The sequence below is a fragment of the Trachinotus anak genome, unplaced genomic scaffold, assembly GCF_046630095.1.
Source record: "Trachinotus anak isolate AG129_WGS33_773 ecotype Australia unplaced genomic scaffold, CSIRO_AGI_Tana_v1 ptg000032l, whole genome shotgun sequence".
Classification (NCBI taxonomy): domain Eukaryota; kingdom Metazoa; phylum Chordata; class Actinopteri; order Carangiformes; family Carangidae; genus Trachinotus; species Trachinotus anak.
Genome location: NW_027273883.1, coordinates 27,784,896 through 27,810,116, shown reverse-complemented (window position 1 = coordinate 27,810,116; position 25,221 = coordinate 27,784,896). Strand labels below are relative to the sequence as shown.

The window sequence follows — 25,221 nt, the reverse complement described above, 5'->3', positions numbered from 1 at the left end:
CCACAGAGAGGGTCAGGGAATCAGAAAGTATTCAAGAGACAGATGAACACATTGATGTTTTAGTCTTTTCATTCCATCCTTTTCAAAATAAAAAAACTCCTGCTCCTAAACAACCGGAACAGTCTGTTCACACACAGACAGTGTGCGTTGGGGCCTCCTGATTCTTTTGGGCCCAGGAGCCAGACAACATTATTTCTTGTGATGCATTTAGCATAAAAAGTTGTCCCACTGCATATTTAATATTTCACACATGTCCCAGAAGCCAAATATTTGCCACTCGGGGTTCACTCTCTCCGCCCATGTGTTTCCCTGCCAGCCTCCAAAATCCAAACCAGCAACATTGTGATTGTAAGCCTGTTTCCTGATAGTCTCTCAGGGCCACATTTGCTAAGCCGCTAGCACCTCGTATCAGATGAGAAATGAAAACCTGCATTTTCATGTGCATAAATCTGTCCCATAGTCCTATACACAACAAATATGAAAGCCCTGGCCATTTACCTTTAAAGGCAGGTATCTGAGATGGAAAACTCAAATTCACAACACACTCTCTGAAAAATAAAATTAAAAAAAGAAAAGAAAACAAACTGTTATGTTTTTTTCATTATATATTGCCTCCCAGGAGGCCAACACATGCCAAGTTAGGAAGTAGAAACTCAAACAAGCTCCGTCTTCTTCTGCCACCTCTGAAAGCTTATTAGTATTTTGTCACAGTACCCCCATGCTGCTGCAGGATATTGAATGCTACCCAATTACTAAGGTGCTTATATAGACTTGTTTGTTCCTTTACCTGGGCAAAGTGTGCTTGGAATCGGAATATTCCCAGACTTAACTTTTGAAGTTGGCATGAAAGAGCATGTTGTTATGTTAAACACTGTAAAATCATTTCAGTAATATCTCTAATGTAATCCAGATGAGAGAGGTTTATTTCTGATTATGGAAACTTGTCATATGACCTGTTCCAACATAAATAGCTGAAAGTCTGTCACTTTGACGCAAATTGCTTGTTGCAGTGCTTTTACTGATTCATTTGCAGCCATGTTTCTGTCCACGTACTCCAGCATTAACTCTCTTTTAGCTCAGTTTTTGTCTCCACCAACACTGGAGAAACATATCTGACTCTTTAGCTGCTGAATGCTTCACTGTGTTCACCAGTTCACCGGAGCCATGTCCTCCGACCTGAACAACTACACGGGCTTTTTTTTTGTTGCAACCTTCTGATTTGACCCACAGGACAGCGTTGAACCAGACTGTTGTCACAACGGTTACTATTATAAACGGTCATGGCTTGGTTTAGGTTTCAGCACAGAATCTACTTGGTTAGGTTCAGGAAAAGGTCAAGGTTTGAGTTAGAACAAGCACTTCCTTAAGAAGATCTTTGTTGTCATGGTTACTTTAATAACATTGGGCCTCATTCACCAAAAATTCAAAAGAAGAAATTTCTTCTTAAAACTCACTTAAGCACATTTTACGAAGATTCTGACATTCATCAATGTTTTCTTATCTGGGATTTGTTCTTAGGTAACAACTGAATCTACACACACACACACACACACGCACACACACACACACACACACACACACACTCAAGAGTACGGTTACACACATTTGAGTGCTGACATGTTTCAGCAAAATGAGTTATGGTTATTGTGTTTTCTTCTACAGTTATATATTACTTAAAATTATAATGATATTTTTGTCATTTATAATATTTTATTATTTATATATCTATTTTTGTTATTTTATGAAGCATTATGTTCTCTTCTCTGATGATGGTGTGAGATTTCAAATCAAACCACTTCTTTTTAACCTCATGCATATTGCGCCCTTCTAAAGATACTGCATTCACTGAATGTGTGATTGCATTCCATGTATCTTTTTTTGTGTGGGATTTTATATCCAGAATTAACACTACTAAATATTACGGCTCATTCGCAGCTCACTTCCTGCAGCAGTACCTCCACTTCAGAACTACTGAAGTTCCTTTTTGCTACGTCTTCAGATTTTCGTTATGGCATTTTTTTAATCCCTTACGGGATCTCTTTGTGAGTCTTTGTGTCTGTTTCTTCACACGACCCTTCCGTCTCATTTTGGGGCGTTTACCTATGCTAATCAGGGCCAACTAGCACACGCTTTTGATTTTTGAGGAGATTGGCATTCATCAATCTAAGAACACAAGTGTGCACAATTCTGCGGTTTAAGAGCATGTTCATGAATCTGATGTAGAGTTTTCTTAAGAGCTTTCTTAAGAAAAACTTAGGAAACAATTTAAGAAAATACTAAAGAAGATATTGGTGAATGAGTGTGGTTAACTTGGTCATGGATAAAAAGAAACAACATAAACTGCTAGTTTCACAAATGAAATCCTGTATTTTGTTGAGCCATTCATCCACCCCAACCACTTCTTAACAACAACTTTTTGACTCTTAAAATCATGTCACTGCACTTTTTCCTTTTGCTCCTCTCATAAATACTACAGCACCTAGATGTCACCTTACAAAAAAAATGTTGCTGTGGGTCATGATAACCTTCATTTTCACAGGACATTCTCATTTGCCGTTTGATGCTGAGCAGGTAGAAAAAGAAAAAGATTGTGCTCTTCGTTGAATACAGTGTTGTTAACATTTAACTGAAATTACAACCTTACCAAAGTGCTTTTGTTGACTAAACCTAACCACACCTAGATTCTGGATGTGGACTCTGGTCCCCAAAGTCCTGAACATATGTATGCCCACCATCAACCCAGACCAGCTCCCTGTGACTCTTGGGTGGCACATAAATATAGCACCCCCCCCCCCAAAAAAAAAAGAACAAACTTGAAATGAACTTGGAAAATGATCTAGACAGTTGATTTCACTACAAAATGTAAATGGGAATCAAGTTATTATTAGTAAATGCCATTTCTAGAAAACAGTGTATTTGTGGAGGGATTGCAGGTGTAATGAGGGAGCCAGATGTGGCTGTCTTAAAGTGTAACCTAAGAGTGAAGACTTAAAATAGTAACTTTTCACTGTGTAGTTGACCCTGTGGAGGACTGTTGTGCCATTGACACGATAATAAAGGCTTTTAAACGTTTGTAGTGTGACTTGAGTTTTTGGGCAAGCTATCCCCGTTCTTGTCTGGAGAGCACACCCTGATGTCTGAGGTCTGTCGAACATACCTCTCCAGCTCCGCTGATGACACTTTGAGACATATTGTAAACTTCATCAGCTGTCTCAGAAGCATATGGCTGAATCAAAGCAGATAGAAGCCTGCCACATGGTGCTGAAGTCTGCCTTTAAAATGACAAGCCTACACGTGACAGTCCAGCTTTGGACTGCAGTTCGCCATCCAGTGGTTTGAAGACTAATGATAATGTTTTAGGAGCACTTTGCACATAATGAAGATGTATCTCTGTGCCCGGGTGGAGCAGTCTGAACTTCATCAATGTTTCAAATCAGTTAATCCCACCACGGGAGCCGTGCTGAATAGGAGCAAAAAAAAAAGAAAAAAAAAAAAAAAGAAAAAGAAGAGCATCAATCTCCCCCTGCAGAGTGACACAGTGAAAGAGCCACGGCAGAAATGACAGCTTCATTTCAGTGTAGGCGCCGAGCTGGGCCAGTCAGATGATTGGTGTTCAGACAGGGTCGTCTAGCCTGCGCTTTAGTCATAGCAACATAGATAAATGTCATAGTCGGTGCTCGGGCAGGTGCTGAGGGGCTTGACGTTGTTCCTTTTGGGAGAGTGATAGCATCTGACAATGTGCTTTTTCACCTCCATACCACCCTCCCCGCCTCTGTACATATCATCTAAACATCCCCTCTGCCTCATCCCTTCATACCACTAAATCAGCAGTGTTTGCTGTGAATCCAAACACACCACACTTTCCTTCACTACTCCTCCCAGAAGACCAAGAGAGCCTTCTGCCTGTCATCGTTATCAGCATCCCACTATTTTCTCTGGAAAAAGCTTGATGTGGTTCTGAGGTTAATTCCAAATTCCTTGGAGATCGGAGGTATATGTGGGCTCTGCTGAGGCCTTCTGGCTGCAGCTGAGGTTGCAAGTCATAGTGCACTGACTGTAAGCAAAGTTAGTCTCTGTAGGGTTTAGTTTACAAACCCTTAACCCACTAATGCCTTGACAATCTGTCATGTTTGCAAGTCCTCTCCAAGACTAGTCGGGGGCCTTGGTCTTTGTACGTGGATACAACCCTGTCTCCTAGAAATTAACTTTATATAAAACTAAACTGCAACAATATATTTGCTGTTGCAGTTTAGGTGTATACATAATTTCGAAGAGTCAGGGCTGGTGTATAACTGAGTGAGCTTGTTGATGATTTTCTCAGTTCTGATACCAACATTGTTGTCAGAGCAGCAGATCACTGACCTTAGATCTATGGAATAAAAATGGAAACATGCTTCGATATAGCTGGATCACAATCTAGTGTGAACCTAGACATTTAAAAAGGTAACATACTGCAGATACAAATGACTCGTTCCCTTAGAGGACCTCATTCAAATTCAAAGTGTGATATCATTATGATTTTAGATATGATGATGTAAATGACTGAGAAATCAAAATTTCACAATAAACACAATAAAATAGGCCATACAATTAAATCAAATCACTCCACAGTCAGATTTGAATTACCTGGTTATGGTCTGGTGTTCACAGAGAGCTGACATCTTTTCTCTGTAGTGTTCTACTCTGTTCATTCAGAGTCTATGCGTACATCTGGGTGAAAACAGTCACACGGCAACTATTCAGCTATTTACACCCATATGGAATGCCCAATGACTCCCCAAACTGTTTTTTTTAAATTTATATTTTTATTTTTTTATAAACGCTGTAAAAATCAGAGTACAGGATGTGCAGTTGTGCTGTTTAATAAGCGCCACACTGGGTTGTGTTCTAAACGTCTGCCACTTATTAGATGCGGTAAAGCAGGAAGGCTTTAGGAGGTCATGTGAGATCATAGAAATAGCAACAAAGTTCACTTGGGATTGTGATGGATAAATGGGGTGAGGATAGGCCTCTCAACTAGAAAACTAGGGTTTAATTCCTGTGTGAAATCAAAAATTGATACATGCTTTTAGACATAGTTGACTGATCTTTTTTATATATTTATTATTATTATCATTATCATCAGTTTTGATAAATGACAAATCTACAAATCTACACTTAAAGAATAGTCACTAGTACTTATTGCTGCGCTAACACTTCTTATTGCACTTAACCTTGATTGTTCCCCTTTCTGTAAGTCGCTTTGGATAAAAGCGTCTGCTAAATGACTAAATGAATTAATGAGTTTTCAGTCGCAGTTATGTTAGGTTTAGGTTAAGATCATGGTTAGGGCTCTTCCACAACATTACCCACATATTGGGAAGAATTTCTGTCAGAACGGCTCCCATGTGACTCTTTGAAGTGGTCCAGGAAAGCCTACAACCCAGATGTAAATAGTCACATCGGTTAGCTACTGCGGATGCAAATAGTATTGTTGGCTATAGACACACAGGCGCAAATACCATTGTTAACTACAGTTACCCAGGTGCAAATGGTGATTGGATTCAGTTATAGGGATCCCAGGAAGATATAACTCTCTCTTAGGCCCTTTACATCACCATGAAACTCCTATAATGAAAATCCTAATTGACTAATTTTCTGTTTTGGGAGCAATGTGTGCTGGATAAAAAGTCCTTTCAACACCAACTACATCATGACAATCCATTGTATTTAACCATGTTTTAAAGAGCCTGAACAAAGTAATGAATAGTTTTTGTGGTGGATTTCCAAAACACGTCATCAGTTCAACATCAAATCACACTTCCTCATTTTATGAGAATAAGAAAATGTTGTGATATGACTAACAACTAATAATTAACCAAAAATGAGTACATATCTGAAGCTGGATGTATCTGCTTTAGAGATTGAGAGAGATTTTGGCTTCAGTGGTCACTGAAAAACATGTACCTCTCCAGTTTAAATGAGCTAGGACTCTTTGTGACATTTCACAGATAATCAAATGAGTTTTTAAATATGTTATTTAGCCCAAGAAGGAGGCGATTTTTTTAAACCATAAAGAAATGTTTAATCCCCACTCCTGTTTTAAATTCAAAATAGCTTTTTTTTTTTTTTAAATTATTCTTTTGGGCTTTTGTGCCTTTATTATAGATCAGTGGAGACTGACAGGAAAGGGGGTAGAGAGAGGGGAATGACATGCAGGAAAGAGTTGGGCCAGTTGAGAGTCGGGCCAGCGACTGCCTGCTAAGAGCGCCTGCACTCACGTGATACGCGCCCCAACCACTCGACTACCGGGCCGTCCCTGTATCTATGTTGTTTTTAAATTCAAAGTAAGATAACACCGATAAGATAATTTCAAAGATGAGCAAATCTATCCTCCAAGTATTTTTGAAGAACTCAGTTATCTGAAGAAGATTATTTTCTATAGCTAACATTACATTAGGTCTGTATTTGTTAAACTATATTTCAAGACTGAACAGCTTTGAGTGCCCTTAGAGACAAGTAATTGAATTTTTGGACACATTGTCCTTCAGTATTGTCATGTTATTCCACATGTTTTGACGAGAGATTGAAGTCTGGTATCCAGCCTCTGCAGCCCTTTCAGCACATTCCAGCCCCCACCTTCGACTGTCACCTCCCAGCTGCACTTTATATGCTTTGGCACAGGAGATCATTCCATCAAAAATGAATTCATAAAAAAAGCTCAGGGCATAACAGAGGACAGCTTTCAAGGAGAATCTGAATACAACACCTGGCCCAGTAGACAAGAGAGAGAGAAAAAAGCCCACAGCAAAGCGTGTCTGTCCTACCAATGTATTCTCAGGACAATGTATCCACAGAGTTTACCCTTCAGTGAAGACAGGCACAGTGGGAAACACCACCAGATAAATCATTCTGTTACACAAGAAATAAGACCTTTAAACCCACAGCAGAAAATATATCAGAGAAAGTTGTTTATTAGCAAAAGCATTTGTTATTAAACCTGGCAAATCAAAAGAGTAGAGATTCTCCTCTTCTTTCACACTGAAGCTAAAGGCATGATGGCAGATCATATACTGTCTGCTGGCTCCCTCACGATAATGAATCATGATGTCAGCCTTCTGTGAAATCAAAATGCTTACACTCAAACTTGATTATCTACTAAAACTTCCTAAAACAGGCTTCAGGTTCAAACTAATCACTGACAGTATTCACAAGGTAAATTATTATAAATATTTCTTAAGTACAGTGACATTGCTTTGGGTGCAATCATGCAGACAGTATTAAAATATTAGTTAATATTAATTTCAATTGAAGTGGAGGCAAAAGTATTGGTGTGAAAACCTGTTCAAAAAGAAGAAACTAAGTTTGCCACAGGTCCCAGAAGAGGCAACCAAAAGCATGATGAAAAAAAACAGGCTAGTTCCAAAACTAGATCAGGAAACAGGCAGACCAAGAGCAGAGCATTGGAAAGGAAGGGCACATGGCACAAAGAAAACTGGGCAGAGAGCATATGGAAACAGATTTGTATATAAACTAAGGAGCTAATGATGGAATTGGGAGCAGGTGAGTGGGTGAGTGGGGAGGAGGAGCAGCTCAGGAGATTCTACTGGCAGGAGAGGCAGGCAGGTGGGAGTGTAAGGATCTGAAATGAACATGTGTGCCCAAACAGCTGAACTGAATGAATAAAATAATAAATGAGCAGACTGAAACTTAAAACTATGACACAGTTACAGTTTTTAATTCAATATTATTACCTTTATTTTGTGTGCATTGCAAAATAGATTGAGAGGACTGGGATTTAATTGAATTTTAATTGAATTATGATATATAGAATAATGAAATTAAGGGAAGTTTTTTTTTTTTTTTTCCATCTGGCATGACTGATTGACAAGAAACACTAACATCTACTAACACTAACAGCTGTGTGATGCTGTACTTATGCACTTTCACATTTCCAAAATCAGCTTAGTGCTAAATTAACTTAATGCTAATGTTTGCATGGCAAAATGTGAAAATGCAGGAATAATTTTTTTCCAAGTTCAACTTCTTATTTTAGCATGATAGATCACTAAAATAATAATAATGAGCACTGAAGAGCTGAGACTGAGACGGGAATATCATTAGTTGTGCAGGTATTTTTGTCATAATCAAAACTATTGGACAAATTTTGACCTGATGATGGTGAGAGAGAGAAAGTCAGGATCAATGATGTACAGTTCAATCCAAAGGGAACATGAATATGTAACTTTTATAGCAATTCATCCAATAGTTGTAAAGACATTGCCAAAGTCAGCAGGATTCATGTTCTGGAGATCTGCAGGACTCATGGTAATCCATTAGAGTTATTGAGGTATTTCAGTCTGTACCAAAGTGGTGGCCCGATCGACTGGACCACCATTGCCATCCAAGGTTTTAGAACTTGATTGATTGATTGATTGATTGATTGATTGATTTCCTTTAATGGTAATTTCAATGCATTTACATACAAAAAAAACAAAATAACTTTTGCTTTAAAACACCAGACAAGCAAAATAAAGTGCAGTAGTCAATAAATAGAATAAATAGTAACTGAAATGAACAGGGTTGATAAAAAGGTAATTTACAATAAAATATATGTCAGTCTAAAATGTAATACACATTACAACAGTTCATATTAACCCTTCAGTTTTAAAAGTCTGACTGCCGAGTGAGAGGGATCACCGATTATCTTAGAGGGTCTGTATATGCAGCATTGGTCGTAAATGTCCGGCAAAGATGGCAGCGAGGCACCAAAGATCTTTTCCGCCGTTCTCACTATCCTGTCCAGGCTGTTTCTTTCCTCCACACTATGATTGCTAAACCAGGAAGTGACACATTAGGTGAGTATGTCCTCAGTGGTGCCTTGGTAGAAGATGGTTATGACTAGAGTTGGGAGGTCCGTCCTCTTTACTCTGTGGAGTAGGTGGAGGCACTGTTGGCCCTACTTGATGATGGCTGTGGTGTTACAGTTAAAGGTCATGTCATCGGTGAGAGGTACCCCCAGAAGCTTGCTGCTATTTACCCTCTCTACAACAGAACCACTGATGCTCAATGGAGGATGATGTTTGGGGTTGTCCTTCCTGAAGTCAATGATCATCTCTTTGGTTTTGTCAGTGCTGAGAGATGATGAGGCCTACTACTGTAGTATCATCCACAAACTTTATGATGTGGTTGTCATTGAAACTGGCAGCACAGTCATGTGTTAGAGTGAACAATAATGATCTCAGTATGCAGCCTTTGAGGCCATCCTGTGCTCACTGTGATGTATTCAGATATATTGCTACTGACTCTATCTGTCTGCAGTCTCTGCATCAGGAAAGCCAATATCCAGTTGCAGATGCCAGTATCCACATCCAACAGCCCCAGCATCTCCACCAGTTGTGGCAAGACTGTATTAAATGCTGAGTTGAAATCAATCAGCGGGATCTTGATGTAGGCATTCTTGTTTTCTAAATGAGTTGGAGTGAGGGGGAGCATAGCAGATATGGCGTCCTCTGTATGTGAACTGTAGGGGATCCAGGTTGGCAGGGAGGCGTGTCCTGATGTGCTGTATAACAAGCCACTCGAAGCATTTCATGACTATTGGAGTCAAGGCTACAGGGTAGTAGTCATTCAAACAAGCTGGGTCTGGCTTCCTAGGCACAGGTGTTATGGTTTAACTCTTGAGAGAGGTAGGTACTCTGGCTTGGCTGAGGGAGATGTTGTATATGACTGTGAAACATCCTTCTGCACAGTGCTTCAGGACACAACCTTGTATATTGTCTCATCCGGCTGCCCTCAAAGGGTTAATGTTGGAAAAGACCCACTCAACACTGTCAGTAGACAACTGGAGTACCTGGTCTCTGGGTGATAGTGGGAGTCTGCGTGGCCCCCTGTTGTTGGTGTTCTCGATTCGTGAGTAAAAAGCATTAAGGTTATCCAGTAAGGAGTAAATTTTAGAAAACATTTTTACATTTCGCTTTATATTTCCCCATTAGATATTGGCATTAGCATCATAAAGCTACAGTTTGATTGACATCTGTCAGCCCCAATCCTGTTTCCTTATAGAAAAAAACAGTAAAGATATCATTTATTGGTGTTACTGACAAATTTGTGTATAGACTTGATGGCATTTAGTTTTTGTTTCCTCAGAGGGATGTTCTAGTTGCTCTGGACAGAGGCATCTGCTGAATAAATGCAATGCATTGTAATTGGATCTAACTCAAAATCTGCTGTGTGAAAGTTTTATCCTTAAGTTTGGTGCTAGAGGAAACCTCAAGCAAAGTCCATGTCCACACCCTCAGTGGACTTTGAATATGCAAATGTTTAGGGTTATCAGCCATAATTTGTTCATTGGTGAAGCTGTTTTATAATGTGTGGACTAAAGCTCTGAGGGTCACTGAACAAGTTTGTTTCCAACCAGCATTTCCACAATCATGTGTCACTGTAAATGTTGTTGCTGCAAGAAATTGTGGGACAGCAGTTTGGAAAATTCCTAAATGAAAGACTTTTGAACTGCAGCCTCTATACACAAGGAAGGCAAGGGTAATAGGGAATAGGTGAAACTAATCAGGGCAGGGCAGGAAAAACAGAAGGGCAGGAAGTAAAACAACCATTGACACAAAAAGATGGGTTATTTTCAAAATAAAACAGGAAACACAATGGCAACATGATGTGACATGATCTGTATTATTTTGAAATTACAGGAGAGGAAGCAGGTCGAGCCGCAGAAGACTGTAACCTCTGTCTCAAGTATTTTTAGCTGGGTGTCCTCACTGGCCTTCAGGCCCTGCTGCTGGCATCGTGTTATCATATTCAGTGGTGTTAGGTCTTTCAGCTATTGCCAGAGAGGAAACAAGATTCTACATTTACAAACCATTTATTCAGTGAGGGCAAAAAAGAGATGCCTATCATGCAGTCGGTGTGGGAAAAATGTCACCCCTTTTTTTCCCCTCCTCCCTTTTCTCACCAGTAAGGATGCAAGTAAATCTGTTTAACTTTTTTTTCTGCTTTGGCGGTGACACTGTGTCATGTTGCCCGATGCCTTTGGGCTCGGGTGGGAGATGTGGTGAGAATTTCATATCAGCATTAAGCACACTTATCAAAGAGAGAGAGAGCGGGGGGGGGTCCTTTGCCACTTTGATCATCCATAACTTTACATAACCATGTGTCTGTAATCTGTACCAAGATATATGTAACAAGTTATTTTTGGTGTAATTTATGGATGTAGACTTCAGCATGAACTCCTCCTGCACCTGACTGGACCAACATGCTACTCACTGTCACTGTCACTGACTGGTCCTGTAAGTGTTCTTAAATTCCTTTAACCCTAATCCAGGAAATAAGATTTGAATAACTTTAAAGTGAAAAATCAAGTTTAATCTCTGTTTAAGTTAGTATGAAAAACAATTCAAATTCAAATTCAAATTGCACCAATAGAAATGTCCAGACTACTTTAAACTCCAGTTCACCAAAGTTAAAACACGTCGCACAGTGCTCCCCTTGTACGACTCGTCTCTAAATGCTTTTTTGTTGCCCTGCCCTGTGTGTCTGAGATTGTTTCTGGGTTGCTTATGTGCGGTTTGATGATAAGTCATGTGATTTAAAAATCCTCAAAGATACTGAATGTACAAATCAACATCTACATTTTTCAATATATTTTCAAAACAGCTTGCTCATATTTCATATTTTATTTTTATTAATCTGTTAATATTCACAGATATCACTATCTAACTAAAGTTGATCTCCAGCTCAGTCTAACACATCCATCAATTAACTGAATTTATCTTGATCTAAAAATTATACTTGCTTTTTGAGAACATTATGTTCTGTAAATAATTAAAAATAAAAAAACAGAAAATTGAATTAAAATGATTGATTTGTGTTATCTTGAAATAAGTTACATATAGCAATGGCAGCAATGCAGAGAGTATTTTTATTAGTATTTATTCATTTTTTTAGTTTTGCAAAGTCTGCCGCGCTGCTGTGTCCAACCCTCATTTCACTGCTTTGCTTACTGTACATTGTACCTTGTCATGTGACCAATAAAACTGCTGTTTAGTGGCAGCATCGGTTATTTCTGAAACATAAAATGCAATAGATGGATAAAATAGTTAATTAATCCCTTGAGGAAAAAGTGAATAATAAAGGATTTAATCTATCTATCCATAATACATAATATAATTATGTATTATAAAAACACACCTGAAACACAAAATAATATTAAATGTAAAATAATAAAATGTTATATTTTATGTTATATTGCCTCATATATCACAACATTTGGGCTGGACTGTTTCGAGATATTCATTTTAGGAGACAGCTGAAGCCTAATTCTTACCATGCTTGTTGAATTTGGATGTTTGAGGCTGTTTAGTGATAAATCTGGTTCCTTTGTGGTACTAGTTTGGTGTAAAGGTTCAGATTCATTCAGATAGAAGACATCTGTAACATGAAAATGTATGCAGAACATTAGCAGACCTAACAGGGGCTAGAGGTCTGCAGTTTCTCAGTACGCAGAGCCTTTACCCTGCAGCAGCTGTATCAAAGGTGTTCTCCCATTTGTTTTGATGTTCCTTTTTCAATTAAATACCAGAGCCAGTAGGACTCTGTCTTCTCAGTGATGCACACGGGGAACAGTAAAGAAACACTCAAGGGGCTAGTGAGTTGAAGTAACTTTTATACACAATATGCTGAAGGGGATTCATAAAACAGATCTCAGGCCTACATGTTTGTGTCGGTGGAGGTTATGAAGAGGTCTCTGTCAGGATGGAGTGCTCACTGCTGTTGTGAAGGAGAGGGTGACTCTCTTGTTTTGAGTGCCTATGTTGGGAGGACAGTGTAGTGCGCGCACATGTATCTACATCTAAACTAGTGTATCTGGAGCGCTCGTCTCTGTTCCAGGCCCCTTGAACTGATCTGAACCGATAAGACATCTGGATTCTTACACAAAAATGTTTCTTTGTCCAACATGAGTTCATCTATAGATGCATACTGATCTATATTCAGGATTGATTGGGAGCACAGAGTTGCACTGAGCTGCTTGGCACACTGTGAAGAAATTCTTTCCCCCCTTGCGGGCTGTGGGTTTGTCAGAATAAGGCAGGAGATGCAGACCGGACTTGAAATGACAAGCGCTGACAGCAAATGATGACTAAAGTGCCTGTGGAGAGTGGATACGTCACTGCCAAATCACAACTGTCAGGACAGAGTCAGTTAGTGTGCTGCCTAAACCAAGCGACACCTGAGATACACAACTTATCCCCTAAATACACAATACAGAACACTGTTTTCATGACAGTCTTTTCCGGTAAAAAGACTTTATTATGGGGCAAATAAGACAACAACAGGGTGATAGAATCACAATTACAGAGGCATTACAGATAATGTGTAATGTATGTACAGTTATTACAGTTATTTCCTGTAAAATTACCAAATACGTGGGACAAAATATAAGTAATGTTATTGTAATAGGCTAATAATAAAGGGTTATATTTTCACTTCTTATGGAGTAAAACGGAACTGAAATCCCTCTTCCCTCACAAAGGAAAATTCAACGCCAGCAGTTTCTATTTTTTATTTCTAGTTTTAATCTTTTAATTGTACTCTAAACTAAATACAAAAGCCATAATATTAGTTGGAAACTCAGACATTATTGAAATAATCACATTAATAAAAAAAAAATCCTGAGATATATATTGAAAAAAAAGAGGAAAAGAAAGAAAGAAAATTAAACTTCCCCGCAAATGGCCAGCAGCAGTGAGTAAAAGTTTCATTACTTTCACTAAATTTTAGTCTAGAATCAATAGTGGCTATAACAGTTGAATTATGTTGTTCATGCTGCAGCTATGCATCAGTAAACTTTAAATTAAAACAGCACTCCAATAAGCATTGCATCTGCATAAAGTTGGGTCCTACATTAGGGTCCTACATTTCCCATAATGCAAACAATTAACAATAAATTTAAAAAAGCAGGTCTAGGCTCTATATTAATAGAGAAATGCACACAGCCTGTATTCAGAAACGGAGCCTTAAAACACAGCTTCAGGACTTCTGTAACTTTGTGATGTCACCTGCACCCACCATCCAACCTTGCAGGTTTCTCTGAGTGGTTGCTTGAAATCAACTATATTTTTATTGGATCACTCAGAAAACAGTCAGCCAATCAGAAGTTCTTAATGACCTGTTGTTACTAGAGCTCCAGAGAGAAGCCTGTGAGAGGAGATGTAAAACTACACTGAGATGGTTTTTGGTTCTACATATATATTTACTTGTGGATATTGACACCTCAAATAAAACACCGGCACAGGGTAAAATATCGGACCTTTAAGTTGACGTCCAACACTTAATATGGAGCGGAATTATTTCGTTGAAACTTATATTTGTTATTTCTTTTCGATTTAAATTAAATGTTAAGTTTACCATCAGTTTACATGATAAGTGGCGTTACCAGATCTGACTCATGCAAACTGTTAGGTGCTGGATACAGCAAAATCCCTTTACATACTGTGGTGGTGTAAGTGTTGTCTTTCACACTTGAGCACTGTAACTGCTGGCTTCAGTCTAATCACAGTTTCACCCTGACAGTGGGCTGAGAAACCCTGTTAGTTATAAATGTGAGACCTGTCACATAACTCCTATTCTACATGAACGGTTGTGATCACATGACAGAGTTGATGTAGTTTGATCACAGTCAGGTCACGTCGATAGTCCAGAGGAGTCATCAGTCTGGTTTCGGGGATGCAGTGACTTCCCTCTCAGTGAGGTCTCGCTCTGATTGCTATGCACTCATTTGGCCAAAAGAAGCAGACGAAGTGGGAGAGAGCACTTCAGAGTTCCAAGGAACTTCTCGGAGTAAACAAGGTGTGAAAACGCCTTAAATCTCACAGACACCTCTTCAGGGGTCTTGCTGTCTATCAGCGCTTTCCCTCCTTGTGGCTGACTTGCATACCCAATCAGCTGTTATTACTGAGGCTGGTTCACCTTAAATAGGCTGCAAAGAGGAGTGCTCTGCTGTGCCACACTTCCCTCTGCAGGCACAAGAGGAAACCTCCACACTTTGTCTCATCACTGGTCTGCAGTGTGAGACTGAGCAATATTAGCATGTGTGCTGCTGGCCTCCATAAGCTGCAATTTTTGCATGAAACCCTGGCTGGGAGGATTGTGTTGTACGCGGCACCATCTCTAATCCCTGCAGCTCGTTGTCATACGTTAGAATGTAAATCATCTTCATCGTGCTGATATCTTGTATGGTATCAAACTGTGACTTGCAAATGTTACTGTTAATAAAGAAAGACAGACACAACCAGGATGGAGTAATCACACAGGGGATGCTCACTAAATTTGAAGCTGATTTCTGCGTGGATGAATGGAACAGTCTCTGGGTACTACAAGCATGAAAGTAACAGGAAAGAGGAATGAGTTTTTACCTGTTTTACTCATCCTCTATCTGATGATCTGCAGGTCGGAAAAGCTTTGAATCGAGCTACAGCCTGTCCCACAAGTGTTCCTATCAGCTGGTATCAGACAGATCCTTATGACTGGAGAAATGCGAGACATGCAGCACTGGTGACTGAGGTGTCAATCAGATGCTGCCAGCAGGCTTGTTGTTGTGACTTTTTTTATTTTTTATCTTGGCCTCAAGTTTAATTGTGTTTTTGCTGTCTCCGCAGTGGCCCCAGTGTCAGGTGGAACAGATGTCTGAATTGCAGTCTGACATTTTAGTCTCATGAAAATATACAGACCCTTGGAGCCTTTCATTTGTTCAAGTATGTTCTTTTCATCAGTCACACAGTAACAACAGTGGCAGGATTGACGGGGGGGGGGGGGGGGGTCACTTGTTGCTAGCCTTGAAAAGTAATCCTTAATTAGCTGTTTTTGTTGTTTTGTTATATCATGTTACATATTTGTAAATGCATACATGAATTGATTGTATTGAGTGAAATCTGTTGTAATTAGTAACGTGAATTTAAAGCCATTTTGCAACTGGTTTGCTGCTTTTTTACATCTGTAGTTCCTTTCACCAAGTGGGTGATTATGGACCTGTCATAAATCCCTGATATCTCCAACTCAGAATGTGACTGTTTTCCCACTGCTGCTTGTATTTACAATGTGACCTGTACTGTTATTTGGAAACTCACATTGTAAGTTACCTGTTGCCAGAGCCAGGAATAATAGGAGAGCAGTATTTTATTTCCTATCATAATGGATAGAGAGAACTTGGCCAGGTCTTATTGTGGAACCCACTTCAGGTCACTTCACTTACTTAAGAGCTTCCCTTATCAAAACACCAATCCCAGGGCGTCTTCATTCTTCAATAAAATGAACAGTTGTAGATGTGCACTTGCTTTTCTCCAACCTTGCATGTTTTGGCTGTTTTTCATTAAAAGGTTGATGAAATGTAGCTACCACACAGTAATTATCCCCACATAACCTTACAGTGTTAGATTCTTATACTAGCTGTCCATCAGTACTCATGACAGTTGATGCCCAGTTGCAATCTGAATTAATATAATGTTCATAACCACTTACTATCCATTTTCTAAGCGCCACAAAAATCATAAAAACCCTATTTACATTTACACTGGGCAGCTAAGTGTAAATGCGTCTGACAAATATTTAAGACAGTGAGTGAAATTTGATTTCTGACACCACTGCTGTTTTGAAGCTGCATTTTTGCCAAATGTTGAAACGGTGTTGAAACATCTCTGCAAGAGGCATTTGTAATCTTTCTTCCTCCCTGAGAGTAACTCTGTCTGTAAGCAGTGTGTGGAAATATTCACTCACTGTCTGATTTTCTTAAGTCATCCATGGTCTGTCTCGTCTGTCCTTGCAGCTGAATTTACATTAAAATCCCCCTTAAATTAGCTGCTGTTCTCTGTCTCATCACAGCAACAAGGAGAAACCGCTCCAGCTATTTCTACACACACAGTCAAACACAAGCAGCACTGTCTCAGTCGCAGCTCATGAATGTGATTCATGCATGTGTTTGTGTCAGGTGTAACTAAACTGCTTAGAATACAGAGGTTCTTCATCTTCTGAAGGACATCACCAAAACTGTCCAATGAGGAATCACATTACCTGTCACATGACTTGAAGTTTTTGCCTCTTGGTTAGTTTGTAATAAGTCTAAAGCTTGTCTATGCTACACATCTACAGACATACAGAGCTGTGTATCCCACTTTGATACTTTTATGGACTAATTTGGTTTGATACTATCAACGATCAAAAAATGTAATCTCATACCAAAATTCTGTACGTAAACAGTAAATAAGTAATTCTTGTCAGCATCAGTGAACCAATCAGCATGCAGCATGCTTAGACCAATATCTAATAATGCTGGTGATTGGCTGTTTATTTACATAAACATGTTTAAGTGCGATGATGCCGAGCTTAAGAATGAGACTAAAGTAAAACTAGTGTTCAGGACTGCTTCCAACAGTCTGGATGAGTTCACAGAGGCTGTGATGTCATACATCAGCTTCTGTGAGGACTGCTGTATCCCATCATGTACCAGGGTGAGTTATAACAATGACAAACCCTGGTTTGTCAGCTCAGGAAGCAAAAGGAGGAAGCTTTCAGGAGTGGGGACAGGGGACAGGTTTAAAGAGTCCAAGTACAGGTTTAGCAAGGCGGTGAGAGAAGCTAAACGACTGTACTCTGAGAAACTTCAGCTCCAGTTCTCAGCCAATGACTCTGCTTCTGTCTGGAAAGGGCTCAGACAGATCACTAATTACAAACCTAAACCCCCCAACTCCATTAACGACTTCCATCTGGCCAACGATCTGAATGAGTTCTACTGCCGCTTTGAAAGACAATGGGACAGGCCTGACACCAACCCCCGCGAGTCCAGCCACCACCTCCAGACCACCAGCTTCTCCTCCCCCACTTTAGCAGGGGCCCTGGCACCTTAACAACTAGCCACATCAGAACCCCCCTCCTCCCCTACCAAAGGAACGTCTCTCTCTATCCTGGAGAGAGATGTCAACAGGCTTTTTAAGAAGCAGAACCCCCGCAAAGCAGCCGGTCCTGACTCTGTCTCTCCATCATCCCTGAAGCACTGTGCTGATCAGCTGTCTCCAGTGTTCACAGACATCTTCAACACCTCACTGGAGACCTGCCACGTGCAAGCCTGCTTCAAATCCTCCACCATCATCCCTGTCCCCAAAAAACCAAGGCCCACAGGACTAAATGACTACAGACCCATTGCCCTGACCTCTGTGGTCATGAAATCATTTGAGCGCCTTGTCCTGTCCCATCTCAAATCCATCACTGACCCACTCCTGGACCCCCTGCAGTTCGCCTACAGAGCCAACAGGTCTGTAGATGACGCCGTCAACATGGCTCTCCACTTCATCCTCCAGCACCTGGACTCCTCAGGGACCTATGCCAGGATCCTGTTTGTGGACTTCAGCTCTGCCTTCAACACCATCATCCCGGCTCTGCTGCGGGGCAAGCTCTCCCAGCTGAGCGTGCCTGACTCCACCTGCAGGTGGATCACCGACTTCCTGTCTGACAGGAGGCAGCACGTGAAGCTAGGAAAGCACGTGTCTGACTCCCAGACCATCAGCACTGGATCCCCACAAGGCTGCGTTCTTTCTCCTCTGCTCTTCTCCCTGTACACCAACACCTGCACCTCCAGCCATCAGTCTGTCAAGCTCCTGAAGTTTGCAGACGACACCACTCTCATTGGACTCATCTCTGATGGCGATGAGTCTGCCTACAGGTGGGAGACTGACCGTCTGGTGACCTGGTGCAGGCAGAACAACCTAGAGCTTAACGCTCTGAAGACAGTGGAGATGATAGTGGACCCCCATCACCCTGTGCGACTCCCCCGTGGCCACCGTGGAGCATCTCCGCTTCTTGGGAACCACCATTACACAGGACCTTAAGTGGGAGCTGAACATCAGCTCCCTCATCAAAAAAGCTCAGCAGAGGATGTATTTCCTGATGCAGTTGAAGAAGTTCAACCTGCAAAGGACTATGATGGTGAACTTCTACACCTCCATCATTGAGTCCATCCTCACCTCCTCCATCACCATCTGGTATGCTGCTGCCACGGAGAAGGACAATAACAGACTGCAGCGTATCATCCACTCTGCTGAGAAGGTGATTGGCTGCAATCTTCCGTCCCTCCAGGACCTGTACACCTCAAGGACTCTGAGGCGTGCAGGGAAGATTGTAACTGACTCCTCCCACCCTGGACACAAACTCTTTGTGACACTCCCCTCTGGCAGGAGGCTGCGGTCCTTCAGGACCAAAACCTCTCGCCACAAAAATAGCTTCTTCCCATCTGCTATCAGCCTTATCAACAAGGCTAGAGAGCCCCACTGTCACTGATCCCCCTGATCCCCAATTGCACCAATCACCAGCACAAATTCCTTGTATGTGGAAACATACTTGGCAATAAAACCGATTCTGATTCTGATTCTAAAATTTGTTCTGTAATGTGTATTGTAATTTTGCTGTTGTCAAAATGGATTCGATAAAATTAGTATCAAAAGAGTCGTTAAGAATCAAAAGTTAGTAATACTACAATACAGTATGTACTACATATTAATTATTATAGTTTACTGTTCTGGCAGTTAGTTAATATACAAACAAGTCAATATACCTACCTGCTTTCTACTGACAGAAGATTATACAATACCTGCAATGTCAGACATCCATCAAACTGTGACTTTGACATGTCACTGCAAGTTAAACTTAACAAATAAAAAGCAAAATGTCTTTATTCAGATTATTTGCTTTACTTGGTTGCATGTAGGAGAAAAGTATCCATCAGCAGCACTCTGGAATCAAGTATGCATACTGTCTGGTTGTTAGCGTGAACACTCTACAGAGTGATCTATCTCTCTAGTGTGGATTTGAGACATGACATGTGTGAGGACTGTATCATCTTTTTCTTCAGGCCAGACCAAGTGAACCCAGCTGAAGGTGTCAGAGATACCGTGTAGACTGTTCCTACATCTGATCAGGTGCACACAGGAGCTGAAGCAGAAACTATCTCCAGTTTGTGCTGATATTCTTTCCCAGGGTGATAAGAAGCCTCCTGTAGTAAACCTGTTGAGAAACCTGGAGACAAATCTCCAGTCCTGGTACCGAGCCCGGTGTCAGTATCCAGTGCCTGCTAGATTGGCCATGAGGAGAATTTAAAGCCCATGAAATATGAAAAAGGGCACAGTGTTGGCCCAAAGCCTGGCCACCCACTCAGCCCTCAGGCGGGGGTCCCAGCCCATCACATCTCTGCCTTCTCCTTGTGTGTGCATCTCTCTCTTTGCCTATTCACATTCACTTCCACACATTATTTGCTAAATTGGTTACACACTGTTCTGTCATTATGATGAAATGAGCCCTGATTGCCCAGTGCTTTGCCAGGTAAAATAAATTTGTTATTCTGCTACAGCATGATAGACAGGGTTGCCTAAAGATAAATTCAGAAAAAAAGTCAGGCATCTCGAGGTTTGCCAGGGGCCATTTTGGCTCCATTCAAATGGTTTTTGCCAAGTGGCAGGATGGCTGCCAGTTTCCACAGCAATCTCCGCCACCTGTGATGGATGGCCCAGTGGGTTAGGCTACACAAACGCAGCTGTGATTGCACAGAGCCATAATGGAAGAAAGGGGGACCTGTGGGCAGGAGATAGACAGAGATTTTATAAGCTTTCATATTGCTTTGAGTTGAAACATTGAGAGCAGATTCTAAAGCTGTGGAGACTGTGGAGAATGAACTGCGGTCAACCATAGCTGCAATAGTTTGCTCTGGACCCTGACAGAGAAATAACAGAACAAATTTTGAACAGCATATTTTTTTATTTTTTTATTTTTTTTAATTGCTAGTCAACACAAGCACACAGCATTCAGGATTAAATACAAAACTACTGACTTTGTCCATTAAAGGGACAAATCTATGGTGACACGTGTGACACACTGAGCAGTCTCCCTTTAAAAATAACTGTGGATAAAAATTACATTTTTATTTTACAATTAGGACTTTAAATAATGAAGGCACCAATTCCATAATTAAGCATTTTATTTTTACATCTTTACTTTAGGTTTAATAAATTTTTTATTTTTTTTCTCTTAAGAAATTGAACCTAGACACTGACAAAGATCTTTGGTAAATAACAATAACAACAAATTGGAAACAGAATTCAAATCAATGTTTAATTGATTAATTGAATTAAAGAAAACAAACAAACCAAAAAATAATCTTCTCTTGTTTGATAGTAAAACTGGCTCTAAAATGCAATCATAGGGAGGCCCAAAGTGACATGTTAAAGCTGACATAGATCACCGTTTCATGCTTGGATATGTGACAAACAGTGCTGAGGAGTAGTGAACCATATGTAGTTAAACTAGTACTTTAACTATGTTTTGCAGTAACTTGCTGGTAGTTTAGCTACATTCATATATGTATAGGTAAATAACTTTTTTGCCATTTTGTGTTTTGTGTATGTCACTAACTACAGAAACTACTAATAATTTTGGGCCATAAAGGAAAGGGAAGATTTAAATTTTCTCATTTTGTCTTTGATATAACTGGATTCCCTTTGACCAGGGCTGCCCCCTTTTTCTTTCACCCTGATCCCAGACAATGCAGTTGTCAGGTAGTCCACACCTCACTCTTGACCTCTGTGTAGTGTATGTGCAAAAGCTAAGGGCAGGCAGCCAACACAGGTGACGGAACACTCTGCTAATTTTCTTTAAAACCCAGATATGAAAATAAGATATTGAAATAAAGCACTGAGGTAATTAATGGTTATTGATATTTATCATGTAAAACCACTTCAGTTCTGATTTTGTGTTTCCTGTAACATTAATGTGTCTCCAGCCAGTAACTGATCTCAGACAGACACTGTGTGGAATAGCAGTGTAACACTGATATATACTGTGTGTTTTCCCTACAGAGGGACATGCTGGACGTCAGTCAGATTATGAAGGATCTGGCCAGTATGGTCCATGAACAAGGAGACGCCATAGGTAAGATATGTGTGCATGGTTAATGTGTGTGTGTGCGTATGTGTGTGTTGAATATTGTTTACATAGTTGTTCCTGACTCAATTAGCATGGATAACCTTCGTGGTCATATTTTAATTTGTTGCACTTGATTTATAACACAAGCTCAAAAATTTCTGCTGGGCAAAACAAACTTTTTAACCTCCACCTTCCGCTGCCACGCCAGCAGATTCTGGGATGAGAAGCAAAACGCTGTGGGTTTTTACAGACAGTGGCCGGTTAGAGAAAATCCATTTAGACACCCTGATATCTGAAAATGGCTCTCTGCACCCTGCAGTGATTCAGACTTGGCAAAAAGAATGAAACTTAGCACACAGATATAGGGCAGATATAGGGGCTTTGCTGCTGGGTCACAAATCTGCCATCGGCTACGTCTTGCTCCATCATGAGCATTCACTGGAGAATTGGTTTTTACTAAATAATGTCAAACAAAGACATAGACAAATAGACATACTCGAAAAATAATGCTGTGATGGGTTTGTAGATCAATTCTGAGAAGAAGTGAAAGGTGTGATGAGGCAGATAACGTTCCAAATTTGAATCTTCAGCTGTTTCTGCAAAACATTTCAAGCAGAGGCCAGAGGAGTCAGTTCATCTGCAGCTTGTTTTGTGGCTGATTTAATCTTAAGCGTCCTCAGTGATTCCTTTAAAAGATTAGGTTGGTATTTTTCTATATGTTTGTTATTGGTGACAAATCCCATGGAAAAAAAAATGTCTGTCTCTCAGTACTTTCTGACTCAACTCCAAGCCTACTGGTTCCCATTAAGGATGTAAATCTTTAAAAATGCCTGACAAATGTATCTTTTTTATGTTTTTTAAAGGTCCTTTATGTTACACATTAATCCATGAGAAGATATATTTATGGTTTTAAGAACCAAAACCATCTCAGTGTAGTCTTACATCTCCTCTCTCAGGCTTCTCTCTGGAGTTCTAGGTATATAAGTAGGTTACTTTGTTTGTAGCTGTAGGTTAATTTGGTTTGCACTGAAGCGATATATATATATATATAAGTCTTACACAGACTCAATCCACACACAGCACAGACAACAACAGCAACAAAATAAGAAAATAAATAAAAAGATAACTTAACCATTGCTTCTTTGCAGTGTTACTACAACTTCTTCATGAGTGACGGCTGCTGAACAAATCCCTCTTTATACCGTCTTGTTCTGCACTTTAGGACCATGAAAAGCTGAAATTCACTATTCAAAGTCCTCATCTCAAATGGAGCCAGCTATCTGCTGTAACTGTCTGGTTTACAGGGATGCTAGGTTCAGCTGTGACTCACCATCAGCTTACTGGACCATTTAACAATTTGACTGAGATAATGTATGCGCTTTAAAGACAGATTTCCAAACCATGATGCCAGAGAAAAAGATAAAAATTGATTCAGCAGCACAGTAGCATAAGATCATCATGGTCTTGTCAATGTGGAAATAGGACAGTTTCCTCAAACACAGCAAATGCTGATGCCGCTTCTTTCACGCAGCTTCACAGTTTGCCTCAAGGTTCAGTTTTGTGTCAATAATTCTCCCAAAATAAGACTGAACACATTCCACAGTGTGACCTTTAATGGATGTGATTTCATGTATGTTAACCCGGCTTCCTAAGTCAATGGTCATATCTTCTGTCTTAGATATGTTTAGTTGAAGGTAGGACTCCTTATACCACTTGAAAAAATCGTCTTTGACTGGGCCGTGGCTGCTCTCATTGTCCTGGAGCATGCAAACAAAGCACCCATCTTTGTGGGGAGCCAGTGGAAGAGACAGAACTCTATTTACTCCTTACATTACTCTTTGTGTCCAGCCCACAAGATTGTTACTCAGATCAAACTGATCTAAAAGCCTCCTAGTTAATACGAGGGGTTGAATTGTATTAAAAGCACAAGAAAAATCAACTAATCAAGTCTGGCATGGGACCCATTTTGCTCCATGTGTTAAAAAAGCAAATTAAGCAAAGTAATTATGGCATCTTCCACCCCTGAGCCTATAAGCAAACTGCATGGCATCAAGTACATGCTGTTGTCTTTAAGATAACTGGTTTGATGAGCCACTCAGAAGAGAAGCTGATTGTTTTCTAAGTGACAGAAAGAGGCAATGGTCAGTCAGAGCTAAAATGAGCTGAACAGATGGTCAGATTTGGACAGGAGAAGGAGGTGGAGCAGTTCACCCTTCCGCCGCCAAAACATGTGGAGTTTTGAATGGGATTGAGTGGGACTGCAGATAAAAGACGGGCAGCAATGTTGAGGCGAATGCACGGAAGGAACGCCTACTAGTGGTGGGGTGACTGTGGCGTATGGGGCAGTTATGGTGGAGATATTTTTTTCCTGGGCAGCATCAGTGGACAGTAAGCAGCTTATCCTTTCTCAGAGGTCTGATTCCAGGCAGTGAATATCATCCCTTATACAATAAAACAACACCTCCTGCAACCTTGGATGGTGGGTCCAGGTGGGCGGGGCTTAGGGCATGGCTGAGGGCAGTGACCACTTTGTTGTGACATCACAAAGTTCCAGAAGTCCTAACAGCTCATTTTAAGGATCGGTTTCTGAAGACAGGCTGTGTGGATTTCTCTGTGGACTGAGACTTTGATACTTTCACAGTATTAATATAGAACCTAGACCTGCTTTATAATCACAAACACACGGACATCTACCTTTATACAAAAAGTTACTTAAACAGTAATATGTAATAAAGGAACATCTAACTCAGTGCACTGTTTTATGTGCACATTGATATGTTTTATGTCCGTGTCAGGCTTCTATTGTTGTCTTTCATTGTTGTCTTTTCATAGAGTTTAATGACTAAAAAAATATCACCAGAATTATCTTGCTAAACTTAAAAATACACACCCATTATTTTGTTGTAGCTTCCAACATGCAGCTTATGACTGCATCATTAAAGAAGAAGTCTTACAGCATCACATTACATACATATTCCCCATAAGAACTACTCTGCAGGTCAAAGCGATGCTGACCTTCAACATGTCTTTGTAATAATACACCAGCAGGACCCTGAAATTGAACAGGTTAGCAAAGCACTTGTGTCAACATGCAATAACTAGCAAATAATGTGCTACTTCTCCAGCTTTGACAAGATGTGTTTTTCACATCAAGTCCCCAACATTGTTTAGCACACAAGCCTCATTTACATTATTATGCTACTAGTAAAGTGTTTTTAAATCCCATCCCTGTCAATAATAAATTATAGATCAAAAATATTTCAGTACAGGATT

General features: G+C 40.3%; 1 protein-coding gene across 3 annotated transcripts in view; it reads left to right on the top strand.

Moving 5' to 3' along the window:
• Positions 1-25,221, top strand: part of tsnare1 (T-SNARE Domain Containing 1) — a 174,162-nt gene that overhangs the window by 94,166 nt on the left and 54,775 nt on the right. For all 3 annotated transcript variants that reach the window (XM_071470569.1, XM_071470567.1, XM_071470568.1), the window contains exon 9: positions 21,882-21,954. In XM_071470569.1, the coding sequence (XP_071326670.1) occupies positions 21,882-21,954 (73 nt within the window). The remainder of the gene's footprint in view (positions 1-21,881; positions 21,955-25,221) is intronic.